Source organism: Arachis stenosperma, chromosome 10 (genome assembly GCF_014773155.1).
Source record: "Arachis stenosperma cultivar V10309 chromosome 10, arast.V10309.gnm1.PFL2, whole genome shotgun sequence".
Lineage (NCBI taxonomy): Eukaryota > Viridiplantae > Streptophyta > Magnoliopsida > Fabales > Fabaceae > Arachis > Arachis stenosperma.
Window position 1 is genome coordinate 129,927,956 of NC_080386.1, and position 20,391 is coordinate 129,948,346.

Consider the following 20,391-nt stretch of genomic DNA (forward strand, 5'->3'; position numbering starts at 1 on the left):
GGGAATTGCGAACGTGTGCCTTACTATTGGTTATTGTAAATATTTTTCAAAAAAAATATTTTTTTTTACTTGTTTATTTGTTTTCTCTCTTCCCTCTTATTTCTGATAGCTATTATGAATTCTCACCCCTCTCGCTTTGAGTTTGGTTCTAATTTTGTTGCAAGGAATGGAAGCTATAACAGGACTATGCATCAAGGTCTCAGCAATCAAAGATGGATGAAGCCAAGAGGATCTGATCAACCCTTTAGGCAACAACATCCTCTTAAATATCATGGACAGAGACCATTTTACAATGCATGCCCAACTGATAGATTTGGTGGACCGCTTTATAACCACCAACAAGCCCCACCCTGTGCTCAGAGACCATCCTCTCGACATAATTTCGAACCACCACACTCACAAGCTTCCTTTCACCATTCGCCACCATATGATCCTTATCCGCTCCAACGCCAATCCAATTACTCCCAAGAACCACCGCTCTCCTATGCACCATGTCCATATCCATCAAGCCAAAAATCACAGGTTCGCTTCGAGGAATCAGTAAACCAGTTCAATGCAACCCTTCATCAACTGGAGCAAGCAATAAATCAGTTATCTTTCAGATGTTCAGACACTCAGCAGACTCTCATGGCTTCATGTGGAGAATCTAATGAAGAACGCAGCACGAAGAAGACACTAGAGACTCCAGTGGACAGCATAGAGCATAACTTCGTACTGGAACAAGTAGAGGACGTTGTCATTGTAGAAGAAGAAGAGTTAGTTGAAGATTTAGGAGATGTTGAACCTCCTAGGAAATACAGAGTCATGGAAGACTCTGTTAAGGATGTTACAATTGATGCTAAAGAGGATGTTGCACAGCTTCCAATACAGATATCTTATGAAGAACTGGACGGAATAACCCAAGACGCATGTTCCCTTGACGATGATAGTCACCAGTCAAGTCTTCCTAGTGATGAACTTGCACCCGCAAGTGAATTTTTTGAGACAGAAGAATCTTTCTCAAGTGAATATGAAGATGATGCAGAGGTCAACTTTTCTCAACCTCCTAATTATGACTCAAGTGATGAGGAAGATATGGAAGACTTTGACCAGGACATGGCTGGAATGGAAAAGGTTTGCATAGAAGTGGAAGAATTCACTGAAGAACATAAGGGAGTAGAGCTTGCAGAATCACTAAAAACATCGATCCCAAGGCCACTGCCAACCAACACAGACTTCAAGTGGGTAAAATTCTTGACTCTTATCTTTACTTTTCCACTTGAATATGGTTTGCTTGAAACAGATGGCCAGCTTAGAGCTCTTTGCGGCTTTAAGAGAAAAAGGGAAATGACTCGCACTCAGAGATGATATGCAAGATTCAATGAGGTTTCGCACTTCAATTTGAGGTGCAAGGATTGGTGTCAAGCTCAATTGAAAGGATCTCGGAAGCTGTTGGGTCACTGCAGTGAGAATTCAGACTGCTTGTCACCCGGATGGAACAATATTGCTCAACAAGAAGACGGGTGCAAAAGCAAGGTTTGGGACCCCGGAATTCATTCTGGCAATCAACACTCTTGGGGCCTTGTTACTTACTTTAACTTACTTGAAGGCTTTCTGTGCCTAGTTTGGGATCCCGGAGGCTACTGGCATTCCAAGCACTGGTGGAGATTCCTAGATTAGTACAAGCACAAGCTACCATAACAAGGAGCTCACCATAATGTCCAACTTAAGGACTTTAACTAAAAGTGCTAGGTGGGAGACAACCCACCATGGTATGATCGTCCCTTTTCAGTTTAAATTCTAGTATGTTTTGTTTGTTTTTGAATTTTTACTGAACCTGGAATCATGCATAGCATTCATATTAAGCATTGCACTCTGCATACTGCATAATAAAAAAAAAAAATTTTTACGCACGCGACGCGGCAGCGTCGCTGACACGTCCGCGTCACCAGTGCGTTATGAAGAAAAGAAAGTTGAACAGAGAGTCACACTGGAGCGTGGCTGGAGGCATGCCAGTGGCACAAATTGACCCACGCGATCGCGTCGCCGAAGCGTCCGCGTCACATGGGAATAATGGCCTCCCACGCGACCGCGTGACCCACGCGGCCTCGTGCCGTGATTTTCGACGTAAAAAGGGTGCACAACAAATTATTGTGCGAGAGTGGTGCTGGATTGATACTGAACGCACAATTCTACCCACGCGGACGCATGGCTCACGCGTCCGCGTCATTCCCTTCTAAAGCCCACTCACGCGATCGCATGCCCCACGCGATCGCATCACCCCAAATTTGGCAAATAAAATAATTCGAACAGAGAGTTGTGCAGGCGCGAGGCTGCACTCGCGCCAGAAGCATAACATGTGTCACACGACCGCGTGACCGACGCAACCGCGTCGATTAACTTAAAGCGCAAGTCACGCGACCACGTGCCCCACGCATCCGCGTCGCTTGCGCCGTACAACTTATCCTAATTTGCCAAATATCTTATCTTTTCTCCCCAATCCTAATTTTTCCCTCCCTCCTTTCTTACTCACTTCTTTCCCTTCTCATTCTTCTTATCTTTTATTTTATTTTACTTAATTTATTTGCATATTTCATTCATTGCATTTTAATTTAGTGCATATTTTTCTTTTCTTTTCTAAATTTATTATTTTTCCTTTGGTGTTGATTTTCTTATTTAACTGTTGCATCTTTTCTGGTGTCATTTTGATGCTTAGTGACTTGTTTTACAATGTTGGGTAATGTTAATTTTCTGTCAATGTCAATCTTTTATACCTGTATTCCTTTTGCATTGGCATGAACTTACATTGTCTTTCATTACCCACTCTCTTCCCCATTGTTGTACATTTTGTCCCACTAGCATGCCATGGCTTCTATTGTTTTCTCACATACATGTTGAAGCTTCCATATAAATGAGACCCTTATCATTTGGCATTAACCCAACCATACTTCATTTATTTTCTTATCTTTATTTTTGGGTTACTTTTCTTCCCTATTTTCTTTCAGGATGGCCACTCGGAAGGGAAGCGGAAGATGTTTACATGGGAAGAGAAGACTAGTCCATCTGCACAATCTTTGGAGAAAAGCATCAGTTGGAACAACCCGTCCACCTGCACATCTTAGCATGCACCGAGGACGGTGCAATCTTTAAGTGTGGTGAGGTCGATACCGATCTCCATGGGTTAGTTATTTCCTATTTCAACACCAATGTTTTATTTTATTTGATAGTTCATTGTTGCATTTGCATATTTGTTTGATTTTTACATATTTTACCACTTGGTTAAAGTAATAATTTCTTTTGCAAGAAACTTTTTATAGCATTTCACTAATTTGAATAAAATTTTTTGTTACACTTGTTTGAAGTTGTATTTAGAACATGGTTTTTGAGCCAAAGAACACACAACCTGTGAGATTTGAGCTTAATTGTATGGTTACATTATTTAACCATAAAATTTTATTCTTGTGTGTTTTTCTTCTCTATGATTGCAATCTTTATTTTGTTTCATTCTATATGTATGTCCAATATTTAGTGTATTTACATGTTTGCATATGATTGAGGCCATTATTTGATTTTAGCTCACTTATCCCAAATAAGCCTACCCTTTACATCACCCTTGTTAGCCACCTTGAGCCTTTTAACTCCCTTCTGTTCTATAACCACATCACTAGCCTTAAGCAGAAAAACAAAAGTAAAAATCCCAAATTGAATTTTTGGTTAACTTAAGATAGAGATTATGTATCAACTAAGTGTGGGAAAACTGTGGGAACATGGGTTAATAAGGGAATGTATCATGTGCATTGATAAGTTATGTTTCAGACAAAAAAAAAAAAATCAATAAATAAGTAAGTGAATAAGGGGATAAAATTACCCCAATGTTAAGCTTTAATAAAGATCAATGCACATGTGATAAAAGTAAAGAAATATAAAAAAATTTTGGTACATGAGTATGGGAATTATACAAAAGTGGGAATTATGGGTAGCTAGGCATGATTTTAGAAGTTATATAAAATGTATGTATGTTAGGTGATAGCTCAGGTTACTCAAAGATTCAACTTATAGATCACTTAGCCATACATATATCATCACCCTTGTCTTGGCCCCATTACAACCTTGAAAAGACCTCATGATGTGTGCATTGGTACATTAAATATTTGTTGATTGGTTAGATAAAGGACAATGTTTAGAAAGCATGACTAGGGAAGAGTAGAGTGATTACCCTATACACTAGAGAGATTATAGTGATATACACTACCAGCGAGGGTTCAGTGCTTAATTCTATGTTCCCTGCTTTCATGTGCTATCTTCTTACAAGTTTACTTGTCTTTATTTTATATGATTTGAATTAGTGAAATCTGATTTATGTTTGTCTTGGAGAACTTATTTATTTTTAACCAAGTAGGTAGAAACATTTTTGCATGTAGTTGCATTCATATAGATAGGTTGCATTTCATACATCCTACCATTCCTCTTCATCTTTATAGTTTCTCTTGAGCTTAGCATGAGGACATGATATTGTTTAAGTGTGGGGAGGTTGATAAACCACTATTTTATGGTTTATCTTGTGCTCAATTGAGTGGATTTTATCAACTCTTTATCCACTTATTCATACTATTTGCATGGTTTTACATTTGCCTTCCTAATTATGTGCTTTGATTGAAAACATGCTTCTTTGGCCTTAAGTTCCCTATGTTTAATCCTCTCTTATTACCATTAGATGTCTTGATATGTGTGTTAAGTGTTTTCATATATTATAGGGCAGGAATGACCCAGAGGATGGAAAGGAAGAATGCAAAAATGGAAGGAATACAATAAGTTGGAGAAACTGCTAAGCTGTCCAGCCTGACCTCTTCGCACTCAAACGGCTATAACTTTAGCTACAGAGATCCAAACGACGCAGTTCTAGTTGCGTTGGAAAGCTAACGTCCGAGGCTTCGATTTGATATATAATATGTTATAGTTGCCCTAACGCTAGGCAACGCGAACGCATGATCTACGCGGACGCGTCACATATGCGAACTTCAATCCTCGCGGCCGCGTGGGCGACGCCTCCGCATCACTTGCCCGCGACCTGAATGTATTAGAATATGCAAGGGGCGATTTTTGGGCTATTTTTGACCCAGTTTTTGGCCCAGAAAACACAGATTAGAGGCTATAAAGTGGGGGAATGCATCCATTCATCATGAGACTTTCATAATTCACTTTTCATAGTTTTAGATGTAGTTTTTAGAGAGATGTTCTCTCCTCTCTCTTAGGATTAGGATTATGATTAGGATTCCTCTTAAAGGATTTATGATTTCTTTTAATCACTTCAGGATTATTTCATCTTCATAATCAGGTTCAATGTTCCTTTTATTTATTTTCTCAATTTGATTTATGGACTCCATGTTAGAATTGATTTTCTTATTTAATATACATTATTGAGATGTTTTCAGATATATGATTTTAATTCAGCTTTCTACATTCCTGGCTTTGGTTGATTAATTGGTGACTCTTGAGTTATCAAACTCATTGTTAATTGAAAATTGGAATTCTTCAAGAATTGATTCGAGATCCAATAACTCTAACTTTTCCCAAGGAAAGACTGGGACTTGAGGATTCGAATTAATTCATCCACTTAACTTACCTTCATAGTTAGAGGTTAACAAAATGGGAGAAAAATCCAATTCTCATCACAATTGATAAAGATAACTAGGATAGAACTTTCAGCTCTTATACCTTGCCAAGAGATTTTATTATTGTTAATTTATTTTACTTGCCATTTAAATATACCTGTGCCCATTGCCTAAACTTCAAAACCCCGATTTACAATCTTCATAACCAATAATAAGAACATACCTCCCTCCAATTCCTTGAGAATACGACCCGAGGTTTAAATACTCGGTTATCAATTTTAAAGTGGTTTGTTACTTGTGACAACCAAAACGTTTGCACGAAGGGATTTCTGTTGGTTTAGAATCTATATCTACAACGCGACTATTTTTATAAAATTCTTTACTAGCAAAAATCCTAACGTCACAAACCAACACTAATTCGAATTAATAGTAATGCTTGTAATTCGAATTTGTCCAATTTAAATTATGCTTGCATGTAGTCTTAGGTTAGTTCGAATCAGGGTGATTTGAATTATGCATGCTAGGACGTCCCTAGTAATTCGAATGGGTCAGTTTCGAATTAATTTTTTACTATAGTAGATCGAATTAATTTACATCTATTTATTTATGATCCAAGCGTATATAAAGAGTACAATAAATAATATATTTAATAATATCCATAATGAATTCAATAAAGAGTACATTCAATCATAAATAAAAATAATAATAAATATAAATATTTTTTATAAATTATTAAAAATAAAATATTTTCTAAAAATATTTATTAAGATTTAAAATTTAGTCTTTAATATTTAAAATTAGTGAAATATTTGCCAAAAATATTATATTTTGTTGGTCAGTTAGTATTATTAAATCTATTAACCATGATAATATGCAGATGATTGATTGTTTTCATATAAAAATATTTTTATTCTATTTAGAATTTAATTTTGATAAAATATTAATTAATTTTAAATTTAGTTATTATGAATTCTTATATTTAATTAAGTATACACGTTAAGATTGTTATTTAAAAAAAGTTTAAATTTTTTATTTTAATAAATACTCAACAAATCATTAAAATAAAAAAAATTATAATTTAAAATTATAATTTTGATAAAATTATAAAGTTTTAAATTTTTAATGATTTGTAGAAAATATTTTTAATTATTATTTTTAATATTTTATAAAAAATATTTATAATTATTATTTTTAGAAAATATTTGATTTTTAATTAGTTCAGAGTATGATTTTATTTTCTTTTTTTACATCCATATTTGAATACAAATTTAAATGCCAATAAAGTAAACAAGAAAATCTTATTGGTAAATTTGTTCACATGAGTTAACATATATAGCTTATTTAACTTGTGAATTTTTTTACGTAAAACGAATGTAGAAAAAGTGTTACGAGTTTAATTAACAATGATTTAAACATATGTAGCTTAAGATAGTAGTGTTTACTTAACTAGATTATACCTAGATGATTATTATTAAAGAAAACATTGGAATATATGGTAATACGCATTTTGTGGCGGTTTAAACAAAACCACCGCAAAATGTAAAACAATAACTCACCCGATGGTATATATAGCGGCGGTTTTCGAAAAGACGCCGTTAAATGCAAGCCTGATTGAAATATAGCGACAATTTGAAAAAAACCGCCGCTAAATGTAGTCTTGATTGCAGCCCCAATCAATAACCGCCGCTATATGTGCCGCAGGTTGCCGTTTTGTGGCAGTTTTATAAAACCGCCGCAAAATTTCTATCGCTAACTGCCAGAATTATTATTGTGTCTCATCTTATATTATCTCATTTGATTTCTTTACTGTACAATTAAATTAAATAATGTTCTAAAGAGAAACTTTTAGAAATCAATATTGCACCGTTAATATTATAGCTAATATTTTGATATAAAAAATCTAAAATTTTTAAAAATAAAAACATTTAAAATTCAAATAATAAAATACTTGAAATTTAAATTTAACAAAAATTTATTTTTAATGTTTTATAGTAAATTTGTTTAACAACTTACTATAATGTTAATTAAAATTAATTGTTATAGTGTTGGATTCTAGCATTAATTTTTTGATAAAAATAATATAATAAAATTAATGAAAATTAATAAAATATTTTCTTAACTTCATCTTGGAGTAAAAATAAACATAATTGCGATTTAGTGTTGTCACCACATGTTCGAAGTAGACTACAATGCAACGAGAATGCGAAAAAAAAAAAGTGAAAATACGAACAATGCACTCTTAACACAACTGTATAAATTGGATCATTTGTAAAAATTAGCTTTTTCAAGATATCTTGAATTTAGAAGTCTAATTATACGTAAAGAAATATGAAACTTAATTCCAATGCACTCTTAACACAACTGTATAAAACGGTAACCATTAAATGTATTATGCGGATCATTGTAACTTAAATAATATTTGTATACATTCAAAGTTTATAGACACATATACATTCAAAAATTAGAAAATATTTTTTTTACAAAAAATTTGTTGAGATACAGACAATAAACATGCTTAGAACAAGAACAAGATCAATAACGTATTTTTTTTTTTTAAATTGTTTGAACAAGATAAACTCTCAATATATATTATAATCTCTTTTACAATTTTCTTTCGATGTGTTTTTTATATTTTCGAACGTCTAGCTTAAAGACATAAAAAAAAAGGTGCTTATGTGGAGAGAACCCAATATGGACAAGGTAACATTTTAAGTTAGAGTTTTAATAATTATCTAATAAAACATGTTTTTACATGCATTTGCATATAATTTAAGAACCAATTCATGTGTTTCGTATGATTTTATTTAGAATTTTGATTTTGAGTTTAAATTAAAAGAATATTTTTTAGCAATAACATGCATTGTTTTGACCGTAATTCTCTTATACGAAGTGATATTGATGTGACTTTAATTGAAAATGAAACTTATTATTCAGAAATTTAATTGGATACTAAAATTATATAAATATTTCATCAGATAAGATAGAACCAACACTTTTAATATGGGCTATAGACACTAATTCAAAGCTACATGCATCTAGTGTAATTTTGAATGATTATTTAATTCTCCCTTAATATAACGCTAATATTGATGATTCAAAAGGCTAAATTAAATCCCAAAACGTTTACTTTTTAATTTATCTAAGTTGTAAGTATTCATGCAGTTTGAAAAGTAAAAGACATGACAAGAGAAGTAGGGTGTCACAAACATTATTCAACATCCTATTTTATGAAAGTGGAAAACAAATTGATCGAAGGGATAAGTACGATTTTGGTTTTAAAGTAGAGGTCGAAAATTGATTTTGTTTTTGGTATTTTTTTTGCTACAAAATGATTTTCAAAGTTTTATTTTGTTTTAAAATTGTCCTTCGGACGAAAATACCACTCCCTCTCCATCTTATTCCTCAACATTAACAAGAAGCAGAAGCAGATGCACAAATGCAGAAACAAAAACATGTAACAATGGATAACAACAAGTTCAACTAGAAGTGGAAGAACAGCAGAAGTAAAAAATAATGAAACAACAACAACCAGATGCAGAAGAACAACAACAACCATAGATCTTGTATACAATTAACCATTAACAGAAATTCAATAACCTAAGTTAATTCTATCAAATCTAAGCTAATTCAACAACAACAACAACAATTCAGCAGCAACTTTCAATAATTCAATAACCTAAAATTAACTAACAGAAAATTAAAATCCAGCTAAACTAACTTAGAATCAAATCAAGGAACTAACACTAACCAAAAACAGAAATTGAAGGCAAAATGATAACCTGGATTATGAAAATAGAAAACAGAAAATAGGGGACAGAACAGGCAATGGTGAAGCGCCGACGGTCTGGGCATGACGGAAAGGGGCTGGAGGAAGGATAGCAGACAGTAGTGGCTCTGATTCCTTCTACGACAGGGACTGAGAGAGGGAAAGCAGTGAGGCTCGCTGGCGGTGGTGAAGCAGATGAGGCTCCACGTTGTTGCGTGGTGGTGAAGCAGGGGAGGCTCTACATTGCTGTCCCATAGTGAAGCAGGAGAGGCTCACCGGCGGTGAGCTCTGATTCAAGGAGATCCAAGACAGGGAAAAAGAGAAGGAGGGGAGAGAGTCGCAGTTGCTCTGGAGAAGAGAGAGGCAGCGGCAACGGGACGGTGGTTTTCCTTCCCCCTTCTTCCCTTTCCTCCCCCCTCCCCCCTCCCCCCTCCCCCTCCCCTTTCTTGCGCCCCCACGCCTCCTTCTTCCTTTTCCCCGGTTTTGTATCCTTTTCTTTCTTTTTTATTTATTTTATATTTATTTTATTTTATAATTTTTTTAATGAAAAGTAATTTGGTAATAACAAAAATTGGTAAAAAGGATAATTTTAAAACAAACTGAAATTTGAAGACCATTTTGTAGCAAAAAAAGGGCTGGAGACGAAATCGATTTTCGACCTCTATGTTGGGGACCAAAATCATACTTATTCCTTGATCAAATCTTAAAAACTTTAATTATTTAAAAGCAACTTGTTCTATCTTATACAAGATTCTAACCCCTATAAAAAGACACATTTGACATAGAATTAGGATGTACACACATTAAAGAAAAAAACACATCAGAGTTGAATATTGGAAATTAAAGTTTAGCTAGTAAAAAAATCTGAGTATTATTCATATTTTTTGATGTTCTTGTAATTTTTAAAGTCTATCACTTCTCCTCATCAAATCTTATTTAATTTCTTGATGTATTTCATGTTAAGATCCAACACAAAACAATCCTTTTTTATTTAGTCCATTCTCATGTGTCATAAAAACAAACATATGAAGGTAATTTTCTATATTTCTAACTTTCTAACATTACTGACACTCTAACATTTAATTTCTTGCTCATTTTATTTTATTTTTATATCTTTTTGATTGGTGGTTAAACCCTCCATAAAATTGATTTATTTAATTTTTTTATTCATCCAATTTATTCTATTTTTTTAAACTCTAACATTATTAATATTCTAACATTAATTTTTTGCTCATTTTATTTTTTTATGTCTTTCTTAATGAGTGGTTGAATTCTCTATGAAATTGTCTATTTAATTTTTTTGTCAATTTAAATTTATGTCATTTATACCATGCTATTATTAAAATTATTCTTATATTTTCTCATTCCCATTTAAGTTGTTTTGTTTGAATTTAGCGTTGCTCCTCTTCTTTTCTCTCTTCCATATATAATTGTATCATTGATAATTTCTCTTCTCTTCTCAATTTATGTCATGAAATAAAGATAACAATAAAAATAACAAGCAAAAACATGACCTACTGTATCTCACTATTTTATTATGTATAATTCTTATCTTTATTTTTTTTGTGTCATTAAGTATAGTATAATAAAGTTAGAGGCAGAGTCGGTTAAATATATAATTATTAATGTTACATTTTTTTATTAATTTAAATTTTTAGAATGAATAATTTATAATGACCTTTGTTTTAAATATAAAATTATTTTTTTTACCCCTCCCTCACATTGAGACTAGTTTCGTCCCTGGTAAAAGTCCTATCAAAAAATAAATATATGTATTATTAATGAAATAAAACTTTATAAATATTTATTGTCATTATTTTTTAATTTTGTTCTTTTTTATCCAACACAATAAATACAAATTTAATTCTTAATTGGTATAATTTTTTTAAATATATTATTAGATATGAAAAAATACGACATTCACAAGTGTTCTATGACATACTTTAGACCGATATTTTAATTATTTTAACCGTTGATTTAAATTATAAAAAAATATATAATATATATTAATTAAAATTAATAATTAAAATAACTGAAATATTAATATTATCGGTATACTTAAAACTTTTCCAATACTTTATACGCAGTTCATATCCCAACCTAAAAGAGGGGTATACATAGTACATACATCATCTTTTGTATGCGAAGACTTTGAAGAACAAAGGTAGCTTACGTTGGATTCGGGTAACATAATAAGTGCAGATCTTTTATCTTTTTTGGGTGTTGCAAGAACAAATCATTACTTATAGTCTGAGTCTCCTTTGTACGCAAGGGAAACTATTTTGACCTACCTAGCATACATTATGTAAGTTTCTGAGTGTATGATGTTATATGCGGTGGCTAGCTAGCTAGGTTAAGCTATGCCATACACCATGAAATCCACTTTCAACATTATTATCCCACCAAAACCAAATAAAAATTTCACCAATAATCTCACCTTGTTTCTGTCTTTGGATTATTCTTTTATAACAATATTATATGTAGACCAAAAATTAACCATTAAATTAATTATTATATATTTATGTATAACAAAAATATTATTTATATATTAAAATCAATCGCTAAAATTAATAAAAACGAGACATGACAATTGATCCGTGCCTATTTATTTAGACCGATGTTAATACTCCAGTAATGTGCATCAACTGCTCGGTCAAAACGGATAACACCAAAATAGAGAGCAATCAGTCACGCACCTCGGAATAGGCAGCAAGAATCTCAGATGAACAATTGACGTACCCTTCAAACATAAATACCACTGCACAAGCAAACCTAAAACACACAATCAGAGAACATAAAAAGTCAAACAAGAGTTCGAATTAGTTTTTCTTTCGCGTTATTATCATAAACTGACTTAGGCATCGAAGTCTCTTTTGCAGGTTCTTCACACTGTTCGGACGAAGAAGGAATCTTGGTGCAACATTCAGGAGAAAGATGCCCTTAGGGCTCTTCTGGTTGTCGCAGGCCCATACCTCGAAGCCTAGTTTCAAACAAGAACAACAACCATAAAAAACAATAAATACCTTTAAAAGAAGGGAAAAATGCGACAACGATAGAAGCGCGAAATAAGCAATAACCAGCGAAAGTAATGAATGACTTTGATGGATGATTTGTTTTATATTTATATACATATAAAAATACATAAATATATTGTGACTAATTTTAGTCTATAAAAAGTATTTTGTAGTTTAATTTTTTTAATATATTTTATATTTTAATGTATATTTATATTAATGACTGGTTTTGATAAATAATATTAATTAATGATTGATTTTGATAAATAATGTTAATGTACATTTGACATTAATAATTTTTTTTACTTTTTTTTTCTATAGACAAATTAAAATTTTATGCTGAGTCGAAAGTAATTAAAAATTTTATATGATTGTGTGAAAAATAGTATTATTAAGATTATTTCAATAAATTTTTATGTACTTGAATACAGTGTTATGCGTAATTAATATAATTTCATATTTTCATTAGAATAACTTATGTTTAGTTACTTTAATTTATGTAGTAAAAAAGATATTGTAATAATTTTTTTAATTAATTTGAATTAAAAAATATTACTTTAATTTTTATGGTGTAATTGCCCTAAAAGAATATGGTGTGAATGTAATTATTTTCGTGTAAAATTGATAGTTGAAAATTATTAAATGATAATTTAGTCAAATGTGTCAAATTATCTAACGATTGTTAGTTATCAATTTTACATAAAGATAACTGTATGTGAATTTTCATAAAAGAATATAAAATAACTATTCCGGTCCAACTCAACAAGAATTGGAGGTTCATCTGACAGACCCACTACTTGACAGGTCAACGACCCGCTTAAACGACAGTGTCCCTCACATGATAATTTCCTTAGTAGAGGTCTGGACATCTGGCAGAAGCTTCCAGCAAGTGGGCCAAAACGGAAAGACTCACTTGAGGAAAAGGAATAAAGGGAAGGGACCTACCCCCTCCCCAGTTACGTTACTATTACCCTGATTAGCCATCTCATCGTATGGACGTTTACTTTAGTATTAGAGTGTCCTTGCAGGTGGTCCCACCCACCGACCCGACGACGATTGTAGATACCACAACTTAGCTCTTGCACTCAGGTTCTGATTTTCACTCCCAACGACCTCTCTCCAACTGACACAACGAGCTACCGAACAATAACTATTTAGCTATATTATTTGACAAACATTTGGCACGAGTTGGCCGAATAAGAGTAAAAGTATTGAAGCGTATAATATGACCTGTTATTTTTTCGGGTTAATCGGGTTCAACTCGTTTAGCCCGAATTTTAGAGACAAAATTTATCTATTTAAACTGGTAAATGGGTTGTAATATGATGGATTTAGTCCATTTTAATGGTTTTACTCATGATTTTTTTTGTTTTACTCTCTTAATATGAATAAAAATAAGAAAAAAAAAACAAAAGAGAAGAAGAAACACATAGTACTGTACAATTATTAGGAAGAAGAGGAGAAAAAGAAAAAAATGTAACAATAACTAAAAAAATGATGATAAATAGAAAACACGCGAAAAAGAAGAAGGAATCAATGAATACCAAAAAAAGAAGGAAGAATGCAAAAAAAAATGAGAAAAAAGAATATAAAAATATTTACGTAAATGAAATATTTAAAGGTGTATTCATATTCTTATTAATAAAATTGATTTTTATTAGGTTTAGATGAACTTAATTTTGGACTTAAATTGTTAAAAAAAAATTTAGATGTGTAATAAGAGTATAAGACTATCCTATTAGGGTGGAAAGCAATGCATGCAACTTCCACTCAATTTTGAAGTGGCATGAAATATCTGCAAACATTTGGGTCAGATTGTAAATATTTTGAAATCTAAGGAGTGTTTTGGTATTAACCAAAACAAATCCGCAAAATCTGATTCTGATCGAAGTGGTGTGCAACATCTGCACAAATTTGACTGCGCAGCGGAACTTAACATACGCTAAGAATCGGATTCTCAAGTCTCAACTCAGAGCTCACCAAGCGAGAATCCAAATTCCCCAGGGAAAAAAAAGGAAGAAAAAGAATCCCCATTTTTTTTTCATTTTATCTACATCTTATATTATAAATTATTCAGAGAAAATATCACAAGGAAAAATAAAGATACCATCCTTTTTTCTTTAAACTCTGTTGACTCGTTTAGAAAACTTTTTCCCTGCCACCCAAACCCAAAACCCTAATCTCATTCTTCTCTATGGATCCCTCTCGCCGAGCACCGCGCTCAGCGATCGACCCCGTCCCCAAGTTCCGCCAAGTCGGGTTCTTCACTCCTGGAGCCCCGCCCGAACGCTCTCAATCGGGTCCACCCGACCCGACACACTCTACTCCCGTTTCCGACGTCTCACAATCCGCCAACTCGCTCTCTCCGGTCATGATCCCTCCGCCGCGCCACCTCTCCGACAATCTCGTCATCAACGCCCGCCCCACGCTTGCGTCCCCTCTCCGCGCAGATTCCCTCGCCGGTGGCGGAGTTAGTAGCTTCGGCGATTTCTTCCCCGCACCGATGTCGCCGGCGACTCCAGCTTCTTCTTCGTACTCCAGCAGGATGGCCGCCGGCGAAGGGAGCTTCTTTGAGCGCCATGGTGGCGGAGGCGATAAGGGGAACAATGCCGGCAAAGTGGCGTCGTCATTTCCCCGCGGAGGATTCGACCTGACGGCGATGAAGAAGGTTAGTGGCATTGGCGGTGGCGGTGGCGGTGGTAGTGGCGTTGGTGTTCCGGCAAGTGAGCTGACCACCGTGTCCGTGGTGAATGATTCGCTAGCGGTTCATGGTGAGCTTGCTTCGAATTCTTGTTTCTAAATTATATGTTTGTTAGATTGTTAATTTGATCTCAAATTGTCATTATGAATATGCATTAGATTTAAAACTCTTAAGTGGTGTGGTGCGAGAGTAGAAATCTGAGTCTGAGTCGGTATATGCTATGTTGAAATAGTGAGAGTAAAGAAACTGAGTGATATAAAAACTTTATTCGTTGTAGATTGAGAAGAACCCATAAGTAAGTTTTGTAAAGGGAGAAGGAGTGTCTCTGGGTCTTGTGAAAACAGTTAGTGCTGGATTCTGGAGGCACAAAATAAGGCATAAGTTAGGATACTGTTTGAATCCTGTCAATATATCAAATCTAGTGTTCACCAAAAATGGAACTGAAATTAGTATTTGTCTTAATTTGACCATAGAGTTTGTGGCATGCTGTTTCAAACCTCTAATCTTCTTTTATTTATTTATTTTTTGGGAGCATCTTTGGCAACAGGTGGTTTCAAATTCAATAAACTAATCTTTTTGTTAGAATTTTTTTTTTTTGAATTTTGGACATGAAATAATCTTTTCTTGCAAGTTTGGAATTTTGATGGAATTGTTGCCTCCATTTATGATCTGTTATAGCTTGGTTTTTGTTTCATTTCTTATTTTTGTTCCTCTATCTCCCTTAGAAAAAGAGAAAGCAAACAGAGGAGGAGGGTCAGCTGTGGAAGCAAAAGACCAATCTACTGGTTCAAAACAACAAAAACCAAAGACCACAAAAGCTGAAAGGCGAGCTCTTCAAGAATCTCAACGTGCCGCAAAGGCTGCTGCAAAAGGTGTGTTATCATGCTCTAGTTTAGTTAGATATGTTAATTTGCCTGCCTGTGGCTCCACCTTAAGCTAGCTTATTGAAAACTCTTTTACCATGGACATATTATGCAATTCTATGTTTATTTTTTTTCATATATGGCTGTATGACTAGTAATAGGACTTGGTTCATTTAGAATAGACACATTCCTCAGGATTCACTGGACTTGTATTGTGTTTTGTAATGATTTTAATTTTAACCATGCCTAAAATTGGATGCGTAGATCAACAAGGGTTGGTTGAAGTAGTAGACAACTTTGTTCCCTTGAAGGGAATGCAAATTCAAGTCATACGGATATTGAGAAGTGCTATAGAGCAACCATGGGGGATTGTAGAAGATTAGTGGTGTAATTAGGCAAAGGGAATTTAGGCCTGTCAATGGGCCCACAGCTCCTTAATAGACCGGATGAGCTGTCCTTCTCTGGTTGGTATTGAGTATCCCATTTGATTCCCTCTCTTTGTTTGAGATTTTTTTTTTCCCCGGGAGGGTTGCTGGGTGGAAGTTTAAGGGAGCTCATTCTACAATTGGTAAACTTGGAATTGGACATTGAGAGAGATGAAAAACCCACGAGAGTGGGTCAAATAGAGACAGCCTGATGATAGGCAGAGGTAGAGGGAGAGAGACTGCGGAAAATTTTGGAAGATAAAAGAGATCCAAGTAGAAATAGATGAGTTAGACACTGATATACACAATGACAGGACATTATGGTTCTATGTGGTCCATCTAACCAACTCTACCTAACCAAGTTGGGTTGGTCTAGTGGTTAGCTCACTAGTCCGCTTAAGCAAGTGTCAGGGTTCGAATCCCGCCTTGTGCATGCAGCAACCCATTGGCCAACGGCAAACTCTTAGATGGAGCTCAGTATTGCGACGGATTAGTCCTTGACCTGTCGGGTTGGGGGATACTGTGGAAAAAAAAAAAAAAAAAAAAACTCTACCTAGTGGAATAAAGTTTTGTTGTCATTATACGGCTACTTCTTGTTATTTTTTACCTTCATCAACAGAGTCCATATTGGATACCTTTTGAGAGTATTAATATTATGTAAAATTTCCCTTTCTTTTCTCTCCCTATACCGATTATTTATCATGATGATGCTAATAAGCTAGTTTTAAAAATGTGTCATTAGCTGAAGGCAACAAGGCATCTGGAGCTGCAACTTCAGTGAATGCAAAACCAGCTAAAGCTGCCAAGCCCACACCAAAAGTTGATAATGCTGCAGTTGCAGCATCTGAGAAGAAGGGTGGTGATTGTCCTCCAGAAAAGGATAGAAAGAAGGATGTTCCTCAACCACGAATGCAATATGATGACAAGAGTCGAGTGGAGAAAGCTAAGCGACGAGCTGTGGTGAAACAAACTGAAGCTAGGAACAGAGTTGAGTTGTTCAGGCATTTACCACAATATGAACACGGAAGTCAGCTTCCAGATCTAGAGTCAAAGTTTTTTCATCTGGATCCTGTACATCCAGCTGTTTATAAGGTATTTGCGGTTTTCTGTTATCCATTATCCATTATTTCGTCTATGTTACACTTCATGTTCATATAAGGTCCTCCCATGTTTAGGACCACTGTTAGTTTTTTTTATTGTTATATGTAATGATTATGATAAATAATTAACTGGTCATATGAAAGAAATAAATATAGATAATTAAAACCGAGTCCAACAACTTTTTAGAATTGCAAGTTAATCCTTGTGTACTCTTCCTGAGTTGTCTCTTTGCGTGCCATATCTAGTTTCAGTGGCTCAACATTGTGAGTAAGAATATATTAACTTTAGCACTCACAGTTGTTTCTCAGTTTGTCATAAAAAATACAATATTGATGGCATGACTAAAGGAAACCCATAACCCATAAGCCCAAGTTTCTTTGTTTCCCTTGTTCAGTCCACCGAACCCAAGTTTATGTAACTGCTGATACGGGTACTGAAACCAAGGTTGCAATAGCTCCAAATTCAGTATAAACCGAGGTTCCAGTAACTCCAAATTCAGTATATCTAAGTTTATTCAACAAATTTTAACATCAATAAATTGTTGGGATGTTAATATTTAGAAAACAATGGTTAAATGGTTAATGTGGCCACATGGAATAAAGAATAGTGCTTGTCCCTCAAGGCCTCCATGGGATGATTAGAAGGACAAGAGAGTAGGACATGTTTCCCGTTCAAGCTTTTCCCTCAAGGCACATTGATGTTGGCCTATAGTGATATATTCAATATAATCTGTTCTGGTCTTGCATTTTAATGCACAACAGTGTCTTGAACTCTCCTCCAAATTGCATTTGCAATAAAAATCTTAATGATCTTCATTGTGGTTTGTTAGGTGGGTTTGCAGTATCTGTCTGGCGATATATGTGGTGCTAATGCTCGTTGTATTGCAATGTTTCAAGCATTTCAAGAAGCCATAAAAGACTATAGAGTTCCACCTGAGAAGACTCTTGTGAGAGACTTAACAGCAAAAATAGGTAGTTATGTTTCATTTCTAAATGAGTGTAGGCCTATTTCAATCAGCATGGGAAATGCAATTAGATTTCTCAAAAGTCGGATAGCCAAGCTACCTTTGACCCTGTCCGAGTCAGAAGCCAAAGTTTCTCTCCAGTCAGATATTGAGCGTTTTATAAGTGAGAAGATTGTACTTGCCAACAAGGTGATAGTCAAGCATGCTGTCACCAAAATAAGAGATGGTGATGTTCTTCTAACTTATGGATCATCATCGGCAGTTGAAATGATACTGTTACATGCACATGAATTGGGAAAACAGTTTCGTGTTGTTGTAGTTGATTCTCGTCCAAAGCTTAGAGGACAGCTTTTACTTCGGAGGCTTCTGGAGAAGGGTCTTAGCTGTGAATACACTCATATAAATGCTGTTTCATACATAATGCATGAAGTTACCCGAGTTTTTCTGGGTGCTTCGTCAGTGTTGTCTAATGGAACCGTATATTCAAGGGTTGGGACTGCATGTGTTGCAATGGTTGCTCATGCGTTCCGTGTACCTGTCATAGTATGTTGTGAGGCCTATAAATTTCATGACAGGGTACAGCTGGATTCGATATGCTCAAATGAACTTGGTATGTATAATGATAATTTTAGATGATGAGAAGATCCTCTTTATGATTTATAATTTGACCTTTTGCCTTGTGACTGTAAGATGTTGATGTTCCTATGATGTTTTTACAGGTGATCCAGATATAATTTCAAATGTTCGGGGTAGAGAGGATGTCAACTACTTGGATGGTTGGGCCAATGTTGAAAATCTACAACTTTTAAATCTGATGTAAGCATTTTAAATTGTCCAAATACGATGCGAATTTGTCATTTGCTCACTCTAACCTTCTGGTTTCTCCTTATACATTATTGGCAGTTATGATGCAACACCTTCAGATTATGTTTCAATGATAGTCACAGATTATGGCATGGTAAGTTCTGGAGTTATAAAGATGTTGACATTCTCAACATGCATTATCACTTCATTTCATATCTTCACACTTGGATCATATGATAATTCAATTTTTGATTGACATTTTTATTATGGCAGGTGCCCCCCACAAGTGTTCCTGTAATTGTAAGAGAATATGGGAGAGAGCAGGTCTGGATTTAAATTATGCAATTGTGGATCGGCTCAATTTGGTTGGCTTCCAAAATCTATTTGAAATCATGGTAACAATAAATTTAAAGATTTTAGTTGTTGTATTATTCCCCCATCTTGGAATAATGTGATGTAGTGTACCTTTCTCTTCTGAAGTTACTTACAATTCTGTATTTGCCTGTCCAAGCGAAGAGTGCAAAATTTTGCCTCTCCAGGCAGATTTAGTATGCATTCTCATTCCAAAATTATGTATTCAAGTTTTGCATAATTATGCTACAGTTTTGGGTTTTTGCCAAGTTTTAGTTTTGACCGGCTGTAACCGTAGCTTGTTCCCCTGCAGAGTGCTTACATTTTATCTTATACAGGGTGAGGAGTCCAGAAGGCCAAAATAGAAAAAAGAGTACGGGGGGCAATGATTGTTTCAAACCATTCAAAAATATTCTTGTTCCTTTCATGTTTCAACTTTTATTTTCAAACAATAACTATTTAAAAAAGAGGTGTTTGACGTAAGAAAACAATTATATAACAAAGGTTTTTTTATATGTAACGATCACAACCACAAATTTTATTCCATTAGTTTAGGATCAGTTAAATGGATCAAACGATACTATATATCATTACATTCTGCTACTTTTTCCTTCAAAGAGTTAACCATTTATCGTTGCAATATATTTGATGTCATAGGCTTGATTGAGTTGATGCCGTTGCTTTTTTGTTCTTGTTTGGTGTGTATTTATTAAAAAATTGAATTACACAAAGGAAATCGCTAGCATAATTTATGAAGTAAGAAATTTTTATGATACATTTATTAACTTCAAAATAACATTTTTAGATTCAA

The 20,391-nt window shown here is 34.2% G+C and overlaps 1 protein-coding gene across 3 annotated transcripts; it reads left to right on the plus strand.

The window, feature by feature from the left end:
• Positions 1-14,265: 14,265 nt before the first annotated feature.
• LOC130955838 (uncharacterized) lies at positions 14,266-20,144 on the plus strand. Of its 3 annotated transcripts, none has more exons than XR_009076918.1 (8): positions 14,266-15,142; positions 15,798-15,944; positions 17,103-17,452; positions 18,291-19,035; positions 19,145-19,241; positions 19,329-19,383; positions 19,503-19,624; positions 19,919-20,144. XR_009076918.1 is itself a non-coding variant. In XM_057882817.1 (7 exons), the coding sequence occupies exons 1-7, from the start codon at positions 14,566-14,568 to the stop codon at positions 19,563-19,565; spliced, it is 2,034 nt and encodes a 677-aa protein (XP_057738800.1). In that variant the 5' UTR covers positions 14,266-14,565; the 3' UTR covers positions 19,566-19,849. The 3 variants fall into 3 exon arrangements, 1 of the variants encoding a protein (XP_057738800.1); XR_009076917.1 differs by having other exon boundaries at positions 19,894-20,133; XM_057882817.1 differs by lacking the exon at positions 19,919-20,144 and having other exon boundaries at positions 19,503-19,849.
• Positions 20,145-20,391: the final 247 nt, after the last annotated feature.

Bases quoted from the DNA above. Each gene is read 5' to 3' on its own strand.
- LOC130955838 (XM_057882817.1), top strand. From the start codon at position 14,566: ATGGATCCCTCTCGCCGAGCACCGCGCTCAGCGATCGACCCCGTCCCC. The intron at 17,453-18,290 runs GTATTTGCGGTT...GTGGTTTGTTAG, and splicing joins TACATCCAGCTGTTTATAAG to GTGGGTTTGCAGTATCTGTC. The intron at 19,384-19,502 runs GTAAGTTCTGGA...TTATTATGGCAG, and splicing joins TAGTCACAGATTATGGCATG to GTGCCCCCCACAAGTGTTCC.